The 23,920-nt window shown below is 49.0% G+C and overlaps 1 protein-coding gene across 9 annotated transcripts in view; it reads right to left on the bottom strand.

The window, feature by feature from the left end:
• Positions 1-23,920, bottom strand: part of myo3b (myosin IIIB) — an 884,551-nt gene that overhangs the window by 629,675 nt on the left and 230,956 nt on the right. For all 9 annotated transcript variants that reach the window (XM_085986241.1, XM_085986242.1, XM_085986237.1 and 6 more), the window contains one exon: positions 18,654-18,719. In XM_085986241.1, the coding sequence (XP_085842367.1) occupies positions 18,654-18,719 (66 nt within the window). The remainder of the gene's footprint in view (positions 1-18,653; positions 18,720-23,920) is intronic.

The following is a 23,920-nucleotide window of genomic DNA, read 5'->3' as shown; positions in this document are numbered from 1 at the left end:
CCATTGCCATGGAGATGAGGGCCACTCCCATGGGTGTAGAGGGGCCTGTGGTGGTGCATTTTGGACTTTCTGGCATCCTGAGCAGCTCTTCGTCAGGTCCTCAATTTGTTTATCGATTCCCGGCCACCACACATAAACCCTGGCTAGGCTTTTCATTTTTACCCCTCCCAGATGACCTTCATGAAGCTCATTTAGCACTCTGTCTCTCAACTCAGGATCCACAGATCAAGGTCCCCCGGCACACTGACAGCTGTTCTCTCCTTGGCGAGAATGCTGGCAACAGTGAGTCGCCATATGCTGGCCATCCCTTCACCGTCAAATCATAGACCCGAGAGAGTGTCGGGTCATTTCGGGTTTCCTTCTCAATACTTGCGTTTGTAACAGGCAGTCATTCGACTATGGTCGCATGGAATATCTCAACAGGGTCCACTGCAGGTGCTTCCTCTACCGTAGGCAACGGTAGGCGTGACAGCCCATCAGCGTTTCCATGCTGCTTCGTACCCTTGTATTCTATGTCATACTGATGTGCCCCTAGAAAAAGTGACCATCGTTGCAGCCGTTGCGCCGTCATCACCGGAACGCCCTTCTTTGGGTTAAAAATGGAGACCAGTGGCTGATGATCAGTCAGTAGGGTGAATTTCTGCCCGTGCAGATAGTGATTGAACTTCTTCACCCCCCACACCAGGCTGAGGGCCTCCCTGTCAATCTGAGCGTAATTACGCTCGGCTGAGGTTAACGAGCGCGACGCAAAGGCTATTGGCCTCTCTGAACCGTCAAGGAATTTGTGTGACAGCACCGCTCCAATGCCGTAGGGTGACACATCACATGCCAACCGAATCGGTAGTGTTGGGTTGTAGTGGGCCAATACTTCTTTTGAAGTGATTTGGCATTTACATTCCTGAAAGGCACGCTTACACTCATCACTCCATTTCCATGTTACACCAGTTTGAAGGAGGGCGTTCAGTGGGTGCAGAATTGTAGATAAATTCGGCAAGAACTTATGGTAGTAGTTCACCAGTCCGAGAAACGACCTCAGTTGTGACACATTTTCCGGTGCTGGAGCCTTGACTACAGCCTCAATCTTGTCTGGCGACTTATGCAACCCTTCCTCATCAATCATGTGGCCACAATACGAGATTTGTCTCCTGAAGAACTCGCATTTGGGGCGGTTGGCTCGTAGCCCATATTCCTGCAATCTAGTGAGCACCTGCTCCAGGTTGGCAAGGTGTTCACTGTCATTTTCGCCCGTCACCAGGATGTCATCCAAATAACACTGGGTCCCTGGGATCCCTTGCAGGACTTGTTCCATTGCCCTCTGCCAAATAGCCGGGGCTGATGCTACCCCGAACACCAGTCGATTGTGCTGGTAAAGGCCTTAGTGAGTGTTTATCGTGAGGTATTTCCTAGATGCTTCTTCCACCTCCATTTGTAGATACGCTTGGGCCAGATCAATCTTTGTAAAACGTTTCCCTCCAGATAGTGAGGCGAAAATATCTTCTATCCGTGGAAGTGGATATTGTACTGTGTGCAGGACTGGGTTCACAATCACCTTGAAGTCCCCACAGATGCGAACCTTCTTCGGCTCCCCAGGCGTGCTGCTCAATGCTTTCTTCATTACAGGAACGATGGGTGTGGCCCACTCGCTCCAGTCCACCTTGGACAGCACACCCGAACGCTCCAGACTCTCCAGTTCAGCTTCAACGGCTGGGCGGATCGCGTATGGCACCGGTCTGGCCTTAAAAAATTTTGGATTTGCGTTATCTTCGATCTTTATCGTTGCCTTTACTCCTTTTAGAGTCCCAAGTCCTTGTTGGAACACCTCTTCCGCGTCAGTTAGAATTTGTGACAGACGTCCAGGTGCGACGTCATCATCCTTTTTGTCAGTCACAGTTAGCGCCTGAATGGAATGCCAATCCAATTGTATTTTTCGGATCCATTCACGTCCCAATAATGGTGGTCCTCCATCTGGTAGTATACAGTTTCTGTGTTTCCTTGCCGTTATATTTAACTGGCACCCTTATTTTTCCTCTGGTGTAGACCTTTTGCCCCGTGTATGTCTTCAATACAATGGACGTGTCCTTCAAGGGTATGTGTGAGAATAGCCGCTCATAGTCTCGTCGATTCATGACAGTTAGGGCTGATCCTGTATCTAATTCCATCTTTACTTGGGACCCTGCTATCATGAGGGTGACCCACATAGTTCGGTGATCCTCCTTTGCGATCACGTTGTGTAACTTTAGACAACTTAGTCTCCTGCTCCTGGAGTCGTTATCACTCTCCTGATCTTCTGAACTACCGTCTGTCATTTTGTTTACTTTCTTGTACCTTTTCTTAGTAGTTCTTGTAGTGTTGGTTTTCTTTCCCGACCTGCAGACTCTTGCTATATGTCCCATTTTTCCGCATTGCCTGCATACTTTGTCCTTAAACCAGCAGTCCTTCTGCTCATGGGTTGTTCTGCCGCAGCGATAGCACTTTTCTGCTCCATACGCCATTTCGTTAGCGCTGTATTCTTGTGGTTTCTGTTGTATTTCCGCAGCTCCCCATGCTGCTGCTTTGTAGGATACTGCCACGCTGAAAGCCTGTTCTAGCATCAGGTCCTTTTTTGAAAGTAGTCGTTTCTGGGTTCCTTCACTCTGGAGCCCGCAGACAAACTTATCCCGTAAGGTGTCTGCCAGTCCTGCTCCGAACTGGCAGTGCTTCGATAACTTGCGTAGTTCCGTAAGATAGTCAGCATTGCTCTCATCTTTGTGCTGGTTTCTTTTATGGAACTTGAATCTTTCTGCTATCAGCAGCGGTGTAGGGTTTCGGTGTTCCTGTAAGAGATTAACAATCTCCTCAAAACTTTTCTCCATTGGTTTAGCTGGGGTAATTAAATTCCGCAATAGGCCGTACGTACTCGCGCCCATCAAATTTAATAATACCGACGCCTTCTTTCCATCGGCCACCTCATTTGCCTTGCAATACACTTCAATTCTTTCCACATACGTGGTCCAGTCTTCTACCTCGTTGTCGAAAGCAGTGATACTGCCATTTTTCGGCATCTTGGGTGATTTAAAATGGCGCCTCCCGCGCTTTTTCTTCTTCCCCAATGGAATAAAATGGCGCCTCCCGTGCTTTTCCTTCTTCCCCTTGCTGCCACGCTGCTCCTAGCGTTCTACAGGGTAATGGCGGTGACCCGCGGCTTCGGCGCATCTCACTTTCCTTCCCCCCGTTTATTTTCTCTCCGCTGCCCGGTTCTTGAGCACCGACCGCGCCCTGTGCGCTCCACCCTCTCTCTTTTTTTCTTTTCCCGGCGACGCTGCGCGGCCCGATTTGTAGAGCCGCTCGATCGAGCTCGAGCCCGCCGCAGTCCGGAAGGGTCAGCGCACTACCTGCTACCAGCACGATTTGCTGGAACACCTTAACTGGGGAGCCAAGCTCAGCTCTTCACAGCCTCTCCCGCAATTCTCCGAACACCGATGAATCCTTGGGCGGTTGCCCGCGGTCGACGCCCGTTGCTCAGACTTCGACCTCCACGAAACCTCTTCTCAGGGTGAGATCCCTGTGAGATGATGCAACACTGCAGGTGAGTTCGAACTTACTCATCGCCACTGTAAAGTCCGCACCTCAATAATACACAGACTTCAGGAGAACAGTTTAACAGGTACTTTACTGAACGGAGGGTACTCTTTTAGTTTGGACCCAAAAAAAAACCCAAATTGGACTGTAAATGAACAAAAGTTCAACTAAAACTTAACAAATCAAATTAAAATTTGGTTTTCCGGGTTGATGATGCACTCCAGTCCCTGCGGCGCCCACCGGTCGCGGAAATACTCAAGCGCACCGGCGGACACCGCGTGCTCCATCTCCAGGGCCACCCGTGCGTGAACATGGCCGCGGAAGAGAGGCAGGCAATCTGGCTGGACGACCCCTCGACCGCCCGCTGCCTGGACCAATTGATGGCTCTCTTGGCCAGGCCCAGGAGCAGTCCCACGAGGAGGTCCTCCAACCTGCCTGCTCCCCTCCGCACTGGGTGACCGTAGATCAAGAGTGTGGGACTGAAGTGCAACCAAAAATCGAGGAGCAGCCCCTTCAAGTAGTGAAAGAGGGGCTGCAACCTCTCACACTCCATATAAACGTGAAACATGGACTCCTCCAGGCCGCAAAAAATGCAGGCGGCCTGGGAGTCCATGAACCTACTTAAAACCATATTGCACGGGACCGCTCCGTGCAACACCCTCCAGGCCAAGTCCCCGATGGAACAAGGGAGGACTCCCGCGTAGAGAGCCCTCCATTGGGGACCTCCGCCTGTGCCGGTCGGCAAGACGCCACGCCAAGGCGTGTCCGGACGGTCGACGAAGATGGCAAAGTGGAGAATGTGCAGGAGCAGCCCGTACAGGAAACCCCTCCGCGCGGAATGAAAAGGCATGGAGGGTATTTCCTCGAGACAGCTCAAGTTGTGAGGCACCGGTTCCCGAGGGGAGTTTCGGGGCCGGGCGCCGATGAGGAATTCTGTCCGAACGGGGGTAAGCTCGGACGGGATCGCCCCACGTGCTTGAGCCGCCTCGATACACCTAGTGGAGTCGGGGCCCAGTGCCACTTTCACCGATTCGATGGCTTCGACCGCGAGCCGGACGTTGGCCCAGGACAGGCGCCGCGCCAGCTCCTCTGGCGCCATCCAGCCCACTCCTCCGCCATCGAGCAGGTCCCCGACTCTGGTCACCTTGCCAGGCACAGCCCTGCCCTCCGCCAGCCGCCCGAACCCGCGGTCGTGGAGGTGCGGATTCCTGAGCAGCGGCTCCCGAAGGAGAGCCGCCGCTCCTGACGGGGGAGAGCTCCGCCTGGAAGCGACGTAGTTCCAAACCCATAGTAGTTCCTGGTAGAAGACAGGCAGCTCCCGCTGGCCGGCACGCCTGCCGCTCACTTTCACAAACAGGAGCTGCGTGTCGTAATTGAGGCCGTGCAGCTGGCGGAAGAAATACGTCGCCAGCACATACCATCTCGGGGGATTCTCGACATACAGGTATCTCTGCAGCGTCTGAAGATGGAAAGTCGCAGCCTGAGTGCGAAGGCACACCAGCGCCTGACCGCCCTCCCTAAGCGGGAGACACAGAACCGCGGCAGAGACCCAGTGCTTCCTTTTGTCCCAGAAGAAGTCGATGAGCTTCTTCTGCATCTTGGCGACAAACGCAGGGGGAGGGATCAAAGTGACCAACTGGTACCACAACATGGCGGCCACCAGCTGGTTTATGACCAGCGCTCGACCCCTGTAGGACAACACTCAGAGCAGCCCTGTCCAGCGCCCTAGGCGAGCGGTGACTTTGGCCTCCAGCTCTTGCCAGTTCGCCGGCCAGGCATCCTCGGCAGGGCTGAGGTAGACTCCCAAATAGAGGAGGTGCGTGGTGCTCCAGGTGAAAGGCCTGAACTCCTCCGGCAGGGAGTCCACCCGCCACTGACCCACCAGGAGTCCGGAACATTTCTCCCAGTTGATCTTGGCGGAGGATGCGTCCGAGTAAATCTGCTGGCATTCACGCATCCTCCGCAAGTCAGCGGGATCCGTGACCGTGAGGAGCACGTCATCGGCGTAATCCAAGAGGACCACCTCCACGCCCGGCCCTTGCAGAGCCAGTCCCGTCAACCTCTTCCGCAAGAGGCGCAGGAAAGGCTGCACGCAAACGGCGTATAACTGACCGGACATGGGGCATCCCTGACGCACCCCACTCCCGAAGCGAAGGGGCGCCGTCAAGGACCCGTTAACTTTAATCAGACACTCCGCGGCGGCGTACAGAAGTCGGATCTGGGCGACGAAATGCATCCTGAACCCAAATGCGCGCAGAGTCCCGAAGAGATACTCATGATCCACCCTGTCGAACGCCTTCTCCTGATCCAGGGAAAGGAAGGCGACCGACAGACCAGCCCTCTGGGAGTGGTGGACCAGGTCCCGGACCAGATGGATGTTATCGTGGATGGTCCGGCCCGGGACCGTGTAGGACTGGTCGGGTGGATCATGTGGGCCAGCACAGGGCCAAGGCGAGCAGACATGGCCCTGGCAAAGATTTTATAGTCCGTGCTGAGGAGGGAGACCGGGCGCCAGTTCTTAAGGAGGCGGAGATCGCCCTTCTTAGGCAGCAGAACAATGACCACCCTGCGCCAAGAGAGGGGCATCTCCCCGGTTGCCAAACTTTCCCCTAGGACCCGCGCGTAGTCGCCCCCCAAGATGTCCCAGAACGCCCTGTGGAACTCCACGGTCAGCCCGTCCAGCCCCGGGGACTTTCCCCTGGAGAGCTGGCGGAGGGCGCCGGTTAGCTCCGCCAGGCTTAGCGGAGCGTCCAGTTTTTCGGCGCACTCCGGGCCAACCTTCGACAGATCCTCCCACAAAACTCTGCGCGCATCCTCGCTGGACGGATCCGGAGAGAACAGAGCCCCATAATAGACGCGGGTCTCCGCGCTGATTCCCTCCAGATCCGAGACCAGAGATCCGTCGTCGGCCAGCAGCCCCAAGAGCTGCTTACGGACCCCCCGTCTTTTTTCCAGCGAGTAGAAGGGGGAGCCGCGGTCCAGGTCCCGCAGGAGCTGAATCCGCAACCTCACGTACGCGCCTCGGGACCCGACGAGCTGCAGGTCCTTCAGCGCGCCCTTCCTCTCTTCGTACACCTTCCGCAGGGCCGGGTCCTCGACGACCTGACCGAGACGGGACTCCAGGTCGAGCACCTCCTTCTCCAACCGCCCGACCCGGGCCTCCCGCTTCTTGGTCGACCCCTTCGCATACTCCTGACAGAAGAGACGGACATGAGCCTTGCCCACGTCCCACCATAGCCTCAAGGAGGGGAAGCCCCCCCGCTTCCTTCTCCAGTCGGCCCAGAACCGACGAAACGAATCCCGGAACCGCGCATCCTCCAGCAGCAGGTTGTTAAAATGCCAGTACGCGGACCCCCCCCCGCGCGCAGGAGACGTACGCCCGGGAAATGTAGAGGCGGTCGATTCTGGACCTTCCTCCCCCAGACCTCACGCTAGTGAAGGTGCTGGAGTCGGGGTGGAGATTTCGCCAGACGTCCACCAAGTCGAAGGACCCGGCCAGGTCCCTCAACTTCTCCATCGCCGCCGGGCTTCGCGGGGGACCCGAACGGTCCCTTGCCTCGAGGGTAGGTTAAAATCCCCCCCGAGGATGACGCACTCGCCCACGTCGATGGAGCCCAAAAGAGCGGACACTTCTTTGAAGAAGCGCACTTGCTGCGCACCGGTCTGAGGGGCGTACACGTTCACTAGATGGAGCGGCACACCCCCCAGGCGAACAGTGACCCGGAGCAAGCGGCCCGGCACGTGCTCCTTGACCCCCAAGATCTCCGGCTGAAAATGCGGGGCCAGCAAGATAGCCGCCCCGCTGGAATTGTTGGAGAGGTGACTCATGCTGACCCCTCCTTGCCATTCCAGGAGCCACGTGGCTTCGTCTCCCGGAACGGTGTGGGTTTCTTGCAGGAAGCACACCGCATACTTCCCGTCCCGAAGGACCGAGAAGTTATTGAATCTGCGGCGCGCCTCCCTGCTGCCGTTGATGTTGAGGCTGGCTATGGTTATCTTCATGTCAGAAGCATAGTGCAACCTCTACCTACACCTAACGGGGGGAGGAAGCGCAGCCGCTGGTCAGCCGCCACTTCCTCAGCAGCCCAGTGAGGAACGTTCTGAGCCGACGCAGCTTGAGCGGGTTCACGCCCTCGTCCACGCCCATGATCTTAACGGCGGCGCGGACGGACACGATGAGCAGCGCCAGCTCCGACCACCTGTTGAGGGCCAGCCGGACCTTATTGCGCTGACCCAGGCACGTGGCCATAAAATCCCGGAGTTCCCTTACGGGAATGAGGGGAGATTCGGCAAGGGGCACGAGGTCATCCATCGCCTCGTTGGCGCTGGAGTCCGAATCGTCCTCCGTGCCCGTCACCGAGTCCCCATCCTCCTCCAGGGGGTCGTCACCAGCAGCCGAACCGTCCGTTGCGCAGTGCGCAGCGAACGGCTCGGCCGCACCAGCCAGCCCCGCCTCCGCCCGGATCCCACCCCCAGGATCGGCGGCAGAGGATTCCTCCCTGGGCTGCTCTAGGGGCGCTGGGCCAGAAGACGGCGGCGGTTCAGAGCCCCCCTCCGCCCCAGACGCCGGAACGACCGGAGAAACCGGGGAGAGAACAATTCCCAGCTCCTCCAGTACGTCCGGCACCAGAGACGCAGCCAGGGGGCCATCCTCCTCCCCGCCACCAACCTCCGACCCAGCGGATGGGGTGTTTTGAATTAAGCCCTCTACCAGGTCGAGCAGCCCCTGGGAGATGTCCGGGTCGCATTTGGCGAGCTCATTTTCCTCGAGCTCGCCCGACCCAGACCCCAGGCCGCCTGACCCGGCGAGGGGTAACGGCACCGATAAAATGTCAATAGCCGCGGGTTGTTCCGTGACCCCCCCCCCACGGGCAGGGTCTCGTCCCCATCCCCGGGAGGCACGTGCCGGACAGACACATCTGCCTCAGCCTCCCGAGGGACAGGCGACCCCTGCCGATCGCTGATGATGACGACAGCGGGGTGGGGGGGGGGGCGCAGTACCCGCGGCGGGCGACGACTCCCCCTGCTCGGAGGGACCTTCCTCCTCCCGGTCCTCCTCCTCTTCCAGGGGGTCGCGCCTTCTTTTTAGCACGGAGGGAGCGAGGGAGACCTCCATGTCTGCAGAGGCCTCCTCCTCTGCTCCCTCCGGCGGAGCAGGTTTGTCGGGTTCCTCGGGCCCGAGCCCGGCCGCAGGTATTGGCGTTACCGCTACAGCGGTTGCGGCCACAGGCTCGGGCACGAGGCCCCTCCCACTCACGTCTGCCCCGATTAACTCCGCGAGGAGCGCAGGTGTAAGGGGCAAGGGGCGCAAGGGGCAAGGGCTGGCCCTCCACGGGGGGACCCGCCCTAAGGTGTTTAGTTTTTCGCCACGCCTTCTTTCCGGCCGGACGCGCTCCCTCCCCCCCGCCGGAGGCCTTGGTGGCATCGGCCCCCGACATCGACCGCGCATCAGATGTTCCCGACGCGCGGGCAGATCCGGGGGGGAGGAGCGGTGGCGGCGCCAACCTCGGCCGCACGAGATGATCCGGCGGCCTTGGAGGCGGGGCAGTTTTTCCGGAGGTGTCCCATCTCCTTGCAGGCGTGGCACCGCACACCGTCCGACGATAAACGCCCCATCGGTGTCCTCCTCCCGCGCCAGCTGGACGAACAGCTGGCGCCGGAAGGAGAAGACGTAGCGAAGGCTGGCTTCCCGAAAGCCAAGCGGGATGGGCGTGATCCCCGACCTCACCTCCCCAAGTTGGCACAAATGTGGGAGGAGGAGCTCACCAGGGACATAGGGCGGGATGTTTGAGATGACAATTCTCTGCGCGGTGGCCTCGAGAGGATCCACCGGCAGGAAGGTCCCGCCCACGGTGAGCCCCTTGGCGACGGCCAGGGACACCGCCCGCTCCGACCCCAGGAAGAACACAGCCTTCCCGTACATTTTTGAGGCCGCTACGATGGCCGAGGGGCCGACAACCCCAGCCATGGCTTTAACGCAGGCCTCAATAGTCATAGTGGGGTGAGTGTAGCTCTTCACCCCAAGCTTTTTTGTCATCAGTCTGAATGGTGACGGGGCAGCAGAAGCAGCGGGAGCAGCTGTGGCTGCCACTCCCACATACGTCTTGGCTGGCCCCGTCACCGGCGAAGATGCAGTCGCCATTCTGGGGTGGTATTATAAAGGGCTACACTCACCCCAAGTCACAGGCCTGAAGGTGGAAATGGCCTCAGGTATTTTTTGGTCCTCTATTGAGCAGAGGGAGCTGTTTAAAATGAAGGCACACCTCTCCCCCTATTGACTGAGATTGAGAGAGGGGCCTTCTCCCCTCTGCTCAATTGGCAATTAATTGAGTAAATTGAGGTGCCTTAGAGAAAGAGGCAGAGAGAGACAAAGAGAGAGAGAGAGGGGGGGTGGGAAGGAGGGAGGCCGCAAGGGCAGGGTTGCCACTCAGGATGGTGGGTGGGTGGGTGTTGGCAGGGGTGCACTCTCCTGATGGAAATTTAAAGTCTTTGATGGTGGTGGTCTTCTGGCAGGGGGAGAAGATGTCTTCACCTGGGAAAGCTGGAGATGCCCCAGGCTCAGTCCCACACCAGGTCTTAACGATGTGTTATGTGAAATGGGCTTCACCTAGGCAGCTCCAGCTGTCCCAGGTCAGGCAATAGAAGGGGTGCTTATTAGTGGTGTGTGTGGCCTAGTTTTTAGCAAGAGCCACACACACACACAGACACCCCTTGATGTTCTGGCCTTGTTTCTTCTTTTCTCCCCCCACCTAAAATACAAAGTCTTTGGGAGAGTGCCCCAAATAACACCCACCTGTAGATATTCTGAAAGATGATATTCCTCCCTCCTTCCGAACAGTTGGTGTTGGTTGATGGTGGTTTCTCTCCCCTCTCTCCCTCTCCTGAAGTGGAGGCCAATTTAGGGAGGCAGTAATGGGAAAGGCCTCTCCCCTGGTTGATGTTATTGCAGGCCTCCTTTCTCCTTCTCCTCCTCTGTCCTCTCTCTCCAGGCACCCCTGTTGATGTGATGATGATGGTGGAGGTGGTGGTGGTGGCCTATCGTTGTCCTCCTCTTCCTGGTCAGGAGACCAGCACTTCCCACTCTCCACTCTCCTGGTTTGGCTGCTCCTTCTCCTCCTGCTGACTGAGGCAGCTGCACAGCCAGCAATGCTGAGAATGAGGTCTGAACAGGAGGGTAACGTCAGACTGAAATACAGAAGCCTGCTAGGGCCTTTTATACAGGGGTGGTCACTGCTGGTACTGCAGTCTAAAACCAGTTCTTCCCTTAAAGGTACATACACAACAGTAAAGACTATCTAATAGTGATTGACGACTATTCTAACTATCCTGAGATGGCGCTGCTCTCAAGCACCACACCACAGCATTTCACAATGCATGTGAAATCCATCTTCGCCAGACATGGATTTCCCAGGATTGCCGTTAGCAACAATGGTCCGTGCTTCAACTGTAAGGAGTGGCAACAGTTTGCAGCACATTATGACTTTCAACACATCACATCCAGTCCTCTGTATGCTCAGTCGAATGGTAAGGCAGAGAAAGGTGTTCAAGTTCTCAAACAGCTACTGAAGAAAGCAACAGAAAGCAAGTCTGATCCTTATCTCGCCCTGCTGAGCTACCGAGCCTCCCCTTTAGACTGTGGTTCTTCACCTGCTGAACTCCTAATGGGTCGCAAGTTGCGCACCACGCTACCCTGCTGTGCAAAAGAAAAGCAGAGTAAGGAACTAAGACAGAGACTTCAACTGTTAAAGCTGAAACAGAAATCACACTATGACAAGTCATCCAAAACTCTGAAACCATTGACAAGGGATGATGTTGTCAGGATTGAGGATCCAAATGCATGGAACAGGAAAGCTACAGTTCTTGAGAAAGTAAGGCCAGGGTCATACACTGTTAGAACTGAGGAAAGACAGATTCTCAGGAGGAACCGCCGTTCCCTCCTGAAAACACAAGAAACTATCCAAGAGCAAATTGATGACAATGCCGCAACTGAATCTTCTCCCTCACCACTAGAACAATCTAACACAAACACACATACAGGCTCTCATGAAAACACATCAGACTTACCTGTGCTGAGAAGATCCACACGTGAAGTAAAAAAGCCTGATAGACTTAATCTTTGAGTACAAAGAAAATTATAATAAAAGAATGAAAAGCTTAGAGTTCATAAAGTAAAGCTTTGAAAATGTGTTGACTGTTGTGAAGATGTTTATGTCGTTATGATTAATTGATATTGATTTTGTTTAACCTCTAAGGAAGGGGGATGTAATGATCAGTAACATGTCATTCTAGAATGGTACACTAGGTGGAGCTGTATGTTTAGTAGGGGGCTACCCACAAGGCAGTAGTCAAGATGGATGCCTGTACACTAGTCCACATGGCTGAATAAATGACTAGCTCAAGCTAACTGTTCATAATGAAAACGTCTATTTATTAATGAACATAACACCTAGTAGTCTTCTTACGTCACTGATAGTGTTTGTGAGGATATGACACCAGGTGATTCACGGAGCATAAGAGAGCTGGAGTGGGGAGTGGGTGAGGATGGACCACCTTCGCAGCAGAGGCCAAGGAGAAGGCTGCCCATAGCTTTGAATCTGCCAGACCTAGAACTCATGGGTACTTGTCTGAAAAGGGTGTTAAAGGAACTGCACACCTATGTGCAGGCTCTGAAGTGAGAAGTCAGTCTTCACGAACGGAGGGAAAGGGAAAGGGAAAGGCGGAAGGAAGGAAGGAAGACAAACTTTGATAGCACACTTGCTGTCAGAGGCCCTGAACCCCAACATTTCACATCCCCCACCCCCAGCTAGGTAAGTTGATTGTGTCCCCGTAACCCATACCCCTTAATCCACACTCCCAATAGTAAAATCAGTTTGCTTCACCGCCCCCCACCCCCAACCCCGAGTTAATTTAGGTTACTCGCCCTGCTGAGTAACGTCCTACAGTCAGTCCCTTCCGAGTAAGTGTAGAGTGGACCCAAACACCACCTCACTCATTCAGTAACCATTCCAACAATTTTGCCACCACCCACTCCACCCCCAGCACTCTCGGTAACTTAATTGTGCTCCGGGTACTCCACCTTTGTCCTCGGTGAGTAAAGTCAGTGCTCTGTCAAAACTCTTCACCACTGCTGAGTAAGTTTTGATTGCCACCAGTGCCCCGCTTCTCCATGCTGAGTAAATTTCTAGTTCAGATATTTTCCCAATCTTTTCTCTAATTGAATAAGTTTAATGCGCCAATGGTTTTGCCAGAAAAACCCAACCCCCATAGTGAGAGTTCTAACCCCCACATCCCACCCGAACAATTTTTGCAACCTTCACCCCGCTATATCTGCTTGACCTAAATACTGCACTTGGGTCTTGTGAAACAGTACCAAAGATCGACTAGTAACAAATCACTCAAATACTTCATGCATAAGCCCAATTAAAATAGTATACAGGCGTGTAACGTCCCATAAATAAGTGGAAGTATGTCAAGACAATTTGCATATATTAACAGATTAAATGAGTTTGCAACCTATTTAAAAGAAAAAGAAAGACTTGCATTTATATAGCGCCTTTCACGACCTCAGGACATCTGAAAGCCCTTTACAGGCAATGAAGTACTTTTGAAGTGGAGTCACTGTTATAATGTGGGAAATGTGGCAGCCAATTTGCACCAAGCAAGCTCCCACTAACAGCAATGTGATAATGACCAGATAGTCTGTTTTGGTTATGTTGGTTGAGGGAGAAATATTGGTCAGAACGCTGGGGATAACTCTCCTACTCTTCTTCAAAATAGTGCCATGGGATCTTTTACATCCACCTGAGAGGGCAGACAGAGCCTCGGTTTACCGTCTCATCCGAAAGACGGCACCTCCAACAGTGCAGCACTCCCTCAGCACTGCACTGGAGTATCAGCTTAGATTTATGTGCTCAAGTCCCTGGAGTGGGACTTGAACCCACAACCTTCGGACTCAGAGGCAAATGTGCTACCCACTGAGCCACAGCTGACAATTTAGTACAATGTCTTCATAATGGAACAAACTAGCTCTTTATGCGGCAAGAAAAGCCTGCTTTTTGCACACTGGCCAACATTGTTCCCTCAACTGATACCATCAAAAACAGATTAATTGGCAATCCATCTCATTGCTGTTTGTGAGACCTTGCTGTGTGCAAAATGGCTTCTGCTTTTAGCCGCATAACAATAGTAACGGAAAATGAAATTTATTGTATGTGAAGTTCTTTGAGACTTTTCAGAGCCATGATAAGGTGCTATATCAAGGCAACATTTAAAAAAAAATCTAAATCAATGAAACCATCTGCAATTTAAATCAACAAATCAATCTGATCTGAAATCAGACACTATTTTAAAATTAAAAGCTGTTTTTATATTGCGCACCGTGGCATGTTAGGACCACTGGCACCTGATGCACAGGTCTTACGTAGCCAATAGCATGTCCAGAGTAAACTTACCATACTCAGTAAGTCTAGCAGGAGGACCTGGTAAAAGATTGAGCTGGCAGCTCCAGCACCCTTAGGCCATTTATCTTATTCAATCTACAATATACGTTCAGGGGTAAGAAATGAGTCATTGCAGATTTGGGACCTATGCCAAGTGGAAGATTTGTAAGGTGTTTGATCTCTGTCGCTGAAAAGGCAAAGAATTATGAATTGTCCTGAAAATTTAGCTGCAAATTGAGGAATTTTACACATTTCACCTCTATATCTATTTGGAAAGCTACGAAAATCCATCACATTTAACTTGAGGCATCATTATGAAAAGCTCTACTATATGGAAAATCATTCGTATACATTTTATAATTCGTAAAAACAAAGTTGTCAACATCCATATGCTGACAAATGCACCACATATAACTGGGTCAATTATTAGAAAAAGGATAAAGTTCACAGGTGTGGAGCTTGGTGTTTTCATTATGAAAAATAAAACAGTAACCAGTTTATTTTGAGTTTCTGGGTTTACTAAATATTACTGCGAGCAGAAAATTACAAATGATTTAGCTGCAAATTGAGGAATTTTACACATTTCACCTCTATATCTATTTGGAAAGCTACGAAAATCCACTCAAGTTCGATAATGCTGCGAAAGGCATGTCTTAGTAGAACAAGGAAGTACTCCAACACAACATCGGTTACACCAATGCTGCAATGTACATCAGGATCAAAGTACCCTCTATAGAGGAAAATTATTCAACCATCACATTCGGAATATTTTACTTCCTATTTGCCTATTGTACATAATACATTGTTAACATGTCTCAAGGAACTTGACAAACTTCTAACTTCGAGTGTAGAAGAAACTGATGCTTCCACTCAAATGGACAGTACTGCCACAAAGTACTAGGTATTTAGGGACCTTGCCTGTCAATCTTTCAGTGACTTTAGGGCATCAGTGAATCTAATCTATTCCAAATGTGAAAAATTAATGAAAATCCTTTTCTTCCAGAGCAAAAACTGTAGTTGATTTTGCAAAAAAAGACAATACAAGAAAACTGGAGCAACATAAAGCTAAGAGCAAAAATCACAAGCAAGACCTGAAAGGCAGTTATAATGCATGTAGAAAGAAGGTTTATTATTGCATAATCATACAGAATAAGTACTGTTAATGCAGCAATGTTGCACTGAAGTCTTTTAGTTTCCACAGACCAAAGAGGAACTTAAGTTTACTCTGGGTATTCAACATAACAACATCATCCATTTCAAAACTGGCAAACCTTCAAAGTGGCAACCTAGCTACTGAATATGGTCACAAATGATTAAAATCACCATTATGTGCAAATTACACTTGAGCCGTCTCTCGTAAATTCCTTCCATGACATTCCATTCTGCACGGAGGGATTTCTTATCTAGGTTACTCCTGCACACTCTCCACTTCTTTGCTGTTGTCTTCTGTCCGGACATGCCATTAGTGTGCCATTTTGTCATCCAGCAGGGGCCAATATGGAAGGCTCTGTATTCGGGGATCCTTCCCTGCACCAACTGGGGTGGAGAGTGCTGCACAAAGCACTGAACCCCTTTACAGATGCTCAGGTGTGTATTATTATTGTAGACTGGAAGAAACTGTATTCCATATTTACATGAAGTGTGTGAGTTTGCAGCTCATTTTTTCCTACTTAAAGGGGCAGCTCTTCAACTTTTGGCTCCATTTCAGTTCTACACGTCTGATCTTTGTCCACCTATTATGGGTGGGAGCAAGTCAGAGGCTCTTCTTATGAGTCTGCACCCGGGCCTGCCCAAAGCAGCCAGCCAGAGGTCCAGGATGCGTGGTACCCATGAGGAGGGTCATTCTGGCTGCCTGCTTCTCTTCCGTGATGTTGTCCATGCCCAAGTGGCCCTGGAAAGGGACCATGCAGTCTGTATGCTCGAGGTCCTGCACGACCAGTGGGCACCGCAAGACATATAGGGGGAAAAATTGGGTTGCTTTGCGCCTTCCGTTAGTGCCCCCCGGGGGAGCTAATGGGGCACAAAGCCCCTAGCGCCTGGGCATGGTGCCGCCAACGCCTCCTGCAAAATTCATCGGGAGGTTAGCGGCGGCGGTAGCTGTAGCGCCCCATGGCGCTGTGCCTCCGGCGATGACGTCATCGCCGTGCGCAGGGCCCCGCTCTCGTCCCGGTCGCAAACTTTGGTCACGCCCCCTGACCTACCACCGGACAATATGTCCGACAGGGTCAGAGTGGCGTTTTTGCGGCGGGGGGTGGTGCAAATTAAAGGGCAGGTGCCGGGCGGCAATTTTTTTGGACCGCCTGCCAGCACCTGCCCCCTTCTGTTTTTTTATGAGGGGTGCCAGCCGCGATCCGTCTGCCCGGCACTCCTCTTGGTCCAGAAGGGCCCCGGTGCACACAGTGCTTGGCCCCTCCCCCTTTAATCAGGGGAGGGTGGCCTGCAATACCACAGCACTACGTGCCGACGCGCGTGATGCTGTTGCACGTAGCACCGCAATATTCAATGGAAGCGCCCCAGGAATGATGGGGAGCACTTCCAGTAGCGCCCCACTTCCTGCTTGGAAGGCTCTGTATTCGGGGATCCTTCCCTGCACCACTGGGGTGGAGAGTGCTGCACAAAGCACTGAACCCCTTTACAGATGCTCAGGTGTGTATTATTATTGTAGACTGGAAGAAACTGTATTCCATATTTACATGAAGTGTGTGAGTTTGCAGCTCATTTTTTCCTACTTAAAGGGACAGCTCTTCAACTTTTGGCTCCATTTCAGTTCTACACGTCTGATCTTTGTCCACCTAAAAGTAGCACCCCGGCGAAGTTAGCGCCCCAAAGGGGGTGCCACTGAATTTTTCCCCCATACTGTATAACTGATTATGATAATGTCCTGATCTAGTTTTACTTTCTGTTTGATTGGATCTCATATTAGACTATTTTATTAATGGTGCCCTCCTCAGATTGAGGGGACACTTGTGGTGCTGATTTCTGTCTGGTGACACTGGGGCAATCCAGTGCCACCCCAAGTGCTCCAACTAAAATAGGCATGATTGCTCCAGCTCAGAGTATGCATGACTTGAAATAGGTAATGTCCTGGTAAGAGAAATTATTGCCTTAGGAAAGAAACTAGAAAGGAGGATGATTAAAAAAAAATTGTTAAAGAAGAACAATGAAGGAATCTTCAAATGGGTCAGTGAGTTTATCCAGTGAGTTGATGAGCTGTCTGGATCAAGGCAGCCCCGGATTAATCGCCAGTTTGTGCCGAGTTAGCTGAGCTCAGCGAGGGCAGTGGTGCGGGGCTACAATTAGCCTCAGCAACCCTTGGTTAGGAAGAGGAAATTGGCCACAGTTCCCAGGCTATCCTGAAACCCTGCCAGAAGAGTATGAACAAAATTGTCGGGTGAGTACAGGATCAGACTTTGCGGTGATGGCCCCCTCCTATGGTCAAATAGCCTGCAGTCACTTAACGTGAGGGCTCACACATCATAGGTGAGGTACAATAAAACTGTAACCCAGCAAGAGTCAATACTCTCAGGAGGCAGAAGGGAGAACATTGGTGGGGGAAAAAAACTATTTCTAATTTTATTAAAATAATGTTCCCATCGATTTTTCAAAAACTCTGGCAAAATAATTAAATTAATTTATAACTTAATTGTAGATTTTACAGTTACAATTGGTTAAATTGGATTGGAGAGGTATAGGACTTTGTGAACATTTTATTGTTACAATGCTGACATAAGTGGTTCAACAATTTTGCTACAGTATCTGTGATGCATGCAAACATTTCATTGCAATACAGGTACTGATTTTTTTTTACTACATGCATGCTTTTCAGAATTCTGGAGGGCCCATTTTTGTAATCCAGGTTTAAAGAATTTTTAAATGGAGCCCTGTGAACAGTTTAATTTTGAATTAAAAATATATTACGGTAAAAGTCAACACATCAAGAATATGTAAACTTTGTGACTATCTGAATCTGTTATTCTGTTTTCTCTCTAGGGAGTTTTTCCTACTGTTTATTGAAGCAGTAGTAAAAACACTGTAATACTGCATCCATGAGAGGAACCTCCAGGCAATGATTTTTAATTCTTCTCCTGGTCCTCTCCGACAGATGTTGCAAGCTCATCAAAAATAGGAACACATTGTGGGCAACATTCACTAGTTTGAATGCAATTATTATACACACAAAGCATGCCACTTGTTAAACCAATTTTGTTGCAATGCTCTCAGATTCAGGATACAATACTGCTCTACAACTATATGTGTCACTTCTCCCTGTGCACAGTTTTAGGAGGCATTTTCATACAATACCTTCAAGGTTGCTACTGTTGCATTTTGTAAATGTCAGTGTATTTGTAGCACCAGAGTGAAAGCATTAAGTACTACATTACAAAGTGTCTTTTGCATAACTAAAACTACAATTTATTGCTGAACTGGGGAAATAAATCCTGTAGAAAGATGCAGAATGTAAAAGTACATTATACAGTATTTCACCGATTTAATAGCTATTTGGGGGGAATTTTAACTTTCGGCAATGATGTCAAATGGGTGATATTTGATCGGCAGTCTGTTATATTAAGAAGTAATACTGTAGATGTAGTATCTTTGGCAGGTGAGTTGGACCCCAGACATCTATCAAATAAATTGTGAGGAAACATTGCTTACTGTGAAATGAAGTGGCTGAATCCTGTACACCATTTTTCCGGGTGCAACAAAGTAGGTGGTGGATTTCTGGAAAACAAAAACAAAATCAGATGGCAAATTATAAGAAGTTGTTGTTTTGTAAAGTTAGATTCATTCCTTCATCTGTGTTTGACTGGTGATCTTGTTGGAGTACAAACTACATACTGCAATCTTCGTTTGAGATGAAACTGAGAAGTCTCAATTTTAAATTAAAATAACAATTCTGAAGGAAATAAACCTACATTTTTTAATACCTAGTGTGATAGAGAAATGTATTAACCAAAACCTGAAACGGTTCAACATATTTAATAACATTTTAACCAAACTCTTTGCAAATGTTTTCATGAGCAACTTGGTTAACATGTCAGAAATGTAAAACTATGATCAATGAGGCTGATAAAATACTCAAATAAATCTCAATGCCACTTGACTTTAAGCCAAAACATATTATTGAAAATTGGCATAAATCATTATTACAGCAATATTTTGAACAGTATGCACAATTTTGGGCACCCCATTTCCAAAAAGGACACTGATAAATAGGATAACTCAGACAAGAATGAGAGCAATAATTATGACTACCTAAATGATGTAAGCTATGAAAAGAACTCTCAGAACTGAACTTGTTTTCATTGCAGTAAAAAAAAAGCTGAAAGAGCATAGCCAAGATTTTAACATGTGAAGAATGAATAATGTAATCAGGAATTTTAAACTGTGATCAAATGGAGAGTAAATGCACAATGTACTCTTAAATGAGACTAGAAAAATATTTGCAATAAATATGTGAAATAAGCCACTATTAAAATCAGTCAATGATTAATTATTTTCGAATGATCTAGATGAAAATCTTGTGAAAAATGGAACTGGCAATTGTCACGATAAGTGACTAATAAAATACTTGCGATCATGATGGATTTTATGCTTCTGGGCCCATAGAAATGTCAGCTGTGGAAAAAGTGGTAAGGGTCAAATAATATAAATTGTAGTTTCAGAGTAACATCCCAGAGCTTCAATAAATTACCTCAGGGGATCAGACAGAAATTTCACAGACTACTTACCTGTGATTCTTTACCTTCCTTAAAAGATTATGGTCTACTGTTTCCTGTTCCTGCATCTGGATGAATTGGATTGCCTGAGGACACCAGTAAAGGAGCCTGCCCGATTTTCTGTTCATTAACTTAAATAGAAGGAAATTTGGGCAGACACCCTTATGGATAAGCGATGCTCCCCACCCAATTTTCCTCCATGTGCTGCAGCCAAGGTTTGCTCGAAGGAACAAGCTTGAAGGGGCTGACATGAATCAACTGAGCGGCCTGCGGGTGGCGCTGTCCAGGGAGAGTATAAATACTCGGGCACGGGCCCAACTTGCGCAGGACATTCTTAACAGGAACTAGTGAAGGACACAACTGGACTTCCACGTTATAAAACAGTTGATTAAAGCTTTGTTTAATGCTTAGACCAAGTGCCTAGTAGTTTTCTTACATCAGGGGTGAAGGACCAAATCTGGTTTCACACTTTGTTCTTAATGTCATCAACTACTACAGCTGATTTATCAAATTATAACTATAATTAAGTCAATTTCTTTATTTGGTTATCAACATAAATGACAAAGCTAAAAATATGACTGTAAAGTAGTTCAAACATTGCTTCAGTTGTTTAGGGCTTTAGACCCAGAGTATTGGCCCCCAACTGGTGGAACTCCCACCTTTGTCCCACCAGCATTATTTAAATTACCTGACCCGAGGGTTTCTGATGGGGTTCGTCTCCTCCACCTTCACCGGGCAGAAGAGCTGCTCCACCGCACTTACACTGCCATCTCAATAACCCAGGAATTTCCAGGCCATGATATTAAGATAGCTAATGTGGGACAAGTCCAAACATTTTGTTGAATTGTTCATATTACTAACTAAACATAAACTTTACCTAAAAGGCTTTAACCAAGCAGAAATTCAATATTGTAATATCCTCATATATCTATTTTGAAAACAAATGTATGTTTTCATAAATACTTGATTTCCATGCATTTCACAAACTGCGAATGGAGAAATTTGCCTGGGATACAGTGGGAAAAGTTAAGAAAAACCAACAGGATTATAAAACCTACTTATATTTTATGTGAATTCATACGTCTATTGCAAACTCTGGGCTAGAAATTGGGTACCTTAGCGATTCCCGTTAGTGCCTCTGGGGGGGCGCTAACAGGGTGCAAACGACTTTTTGCCCGGGCACGGCGCCACTAACAACTTCCACTAAATTCAGCAGGAGTTTAGCGGCAGCGGTAACTGGTAACACTCCGCTCCGCAGGCGATGACAATGTCATCACCATGCGCAGCGCCCCATTTTTGCCTCGCCTGCAAATTGTTCCACGCCCCCTGAATCTGCGCCAGGCAATGACAGCGACCGAATCAGGGGGCGGGAACGGAGTGGCAGGAGGCTCGCGGGGCGCTAAGTAAAGGGGAGGTGGCTTGCGGGGGGGGAAAAACTTTCGGTTGACTTACTTGTCGTGGCCCGTTGCGTCTTTGAACGCGGGGTCCGTGCTGTGATCTGGCAGCCCGGCACTCCTCTTGTGTGCCAGGCTGCTGACAGGGCATCCTGTTCCCCGGTTGTCCAGGTACGGCCCCGCAGAGTTGTGGGCTTGGGCTCTCCCCTTTAATGAGGGGAAGAGCCCTTCCATGCGGCAGCGCCACATGGCCCAGTGTGTGGCGCTGCAGAACGCACCACCCTGATATTTGGGGTTAGCGCTCTAAGAAAGAAGTGGTGCGCTTGAATTAGCACTCCACCTCCCTCTTGGGGAGCTAAAACTGAAATTCACGGTCGCCAACGCTAATTAGCTCTGGGCACTAAAGTTAGCACCCAGGCGATGTTTGTGCCCTAAAATGGTCGATACCAAATCTTTCCCCCTCTGAATTTTGTTTTGCTTGCAGCTAAAATGGCAGGTTTTATTTTTACCTTGTGAAAATGCATCCACACCAGCCCTGAAAACTATGAAAGTGTCTCTCGGCTGTGAAAACATTCATCAATTAAGACAGATGATGATGTTTTCTGAATTACAGCCTGTAAGTGAGACAGCGCTATTTTACACTTCCTCTTTAATATAAACAAACTAGAGTGTGGAAGCAGCAGTACCAAATTATGCACATATTATAAAGTATCATTGATAAAAACTGTCATCTGGAAAAACACGGATTAATCAAGCTAGCATCAGTATATATTTGAACGTAGTACAGTTTCCCAATCTGCAGGAAAGCAAGAATTTAGACTCACCTAGAAGATGAAGCAGACAATTACCAAATTACAATAAAGGTAAGTAAAGATAAGTTACAAAAATAACAAATTGCATGCACTCCTTTTTCCATAATTTATTAAAGTATCACGCGATGGGGAAGATTTCCTCTTCATAAATGTTTCTGATAGTATACAGAGGAATTCTTCCACCAATATTTTATAAGAGATATCGGCCCAGATATTATTTGAAGATTTATTGATGTTTTGGGGCCCGTAGTATTTATAAGTTTTGACAGCTCTTCCTGTCAAACTTATGAATGGGCATTTCCCTGCTCCGATTGGCTCCCCATGGCCCACGTGATCCCAGGGGACGCATCGAACTAACTGCGCCCCTGGGATACGCAAGCACTGCGCGGCGGCAGTTGGAGCAGGCCCAGGATCGGAATTCCACGGGGGCCCAGAGCTCAACGGCCGGCACGCTCGGTAAGTGCAGGTCGGGGGCTTACACCTCTGACCTGAATTTCTGGGCCATCAAGTGTAGTCGCTGATGTCAGTGAAATAGAAATATTGGAGATCTTCCCAATTTTATTTTCAGATTTGTATTGCAGGAGATGAGTTAATTTACAGTTTAGCAACCAAATATTCTTATCTTTTATAGTTCTTTTTACTTATGTGTTACCATATCCCATGGAACACAATGCTGTGCACAGATAGCTGGATACATCACTGCTTAATTCCTGTTAATTCCAGTCATCTTTCTTTAACTATTGCCGACTACAAAGTTCTAGCCATCATCTAATTGTCATCCCTTTCACTCCTATCTTAATAACCAATATTATATCTTAATCCATGGCATCCACTCAAATCACGTCAGTCTGCTGACCTTCGATATATACTCCTTTAAGATTCCTGATGTGCTGATGCCAAATTCACATTATTCTTTCAAGGTACTGTATTTTGAAACAAATAGCATGAAGATATTTTTACAGCAAACTACAATTTGATTTTAGATCATGGGCCGTATATTCCGATGCCTACGGGTGTGTACGCACCTGTAGGAACATCGGAAATGACGGTTTTAGGCATGCCAAGCGCATGTGCTGAAAATCGGCATTTCCAATCTGTCAAGAATGCTCTTGACAGATCAGACGCCTACCCTAGAGAAGGGCCTCTGCGGGTGGAGAGTTCCGCTTTCTGGAGACCCTCCCCCCGCAGAAAACCCTTAGAAATCTTACGCCTGGTAAAAGCAGACGTAAGGCCTGCTTTTACCAGCATAAGAGTTGAAAAAAAGTTTTTAAAAAAAATTTCACTCATTTATCATTTAAAAAATACTTTAAAAAAAGGTAAGTTTCTTTTTAATCTATTGTAATTTCAACTCATTTTAAAAATGTGATTTAAAAAAATTATTTAATGTTTTACAGTGTTTTTGGGGTGATCGCCATTCATATATTTGACAGGTCTATCTGTCAAGTGTATGAAGGGAAATTCCCTTCTCCTATTAGCTCCCTATGGCCTACGTGATCCCAGGGATACTTGCGAACTGCATGCGCCCCTGGGATATGTGGGCCCTGCGCATTTCGAGTTTGGAGAGGCCCAGGAATGGAAGTTTACGCACCTCGGGAGCCCTCAGGTAAGTCCGTAGATTTTTTCCAGATCGGAGGCCTCTGCACGCAGGAAGCCTCCGATCGGAAAATACGGGCCCATATTACTATTGCAGCTTCATCTAAGATTGCTTACATTGGTCAGTTCTGTCTTAAATATATTTGAAGGTTTTTGAAAGCTGAGTAATGACTTTAATAAAACTGTCCAACACCCAATGACAGGTATGGAAAACATAATTAAAAACTCAAAAAACTTATTGATTAAGTGTTAATTAAAGACATTTATAAAGTCCAAACGAATTTTGTACCAACATATGGGTGAGTGGTGAATTATACATTACAACCCAAAACCCATTTGTGATACATATATTTCAGTAATTCATCCAGGAGTACTGGTTATTTGGTATGACATACAAGATACCC

The sequence above is a fragment of the Somniosus microcephalus genome, chromosome 4 (assembly GCF_052327205.1).
Source record: "Somniosus microcephalus isolate GS21.2 chromosome 4, FLI_Smic_1.0, whole genome shotgun sequence".
Classification (NCBI taxonomy): domain Eukaryota; kingdom Metazoa; phylum Chordata; class Chondrichthyes; order Squaliformes; family Somniosidae; genus Somniosus; species Somniosus microcephalus.
This window is presented reverse-complemented; position numbering and strand designations above follow the sequence as displayed.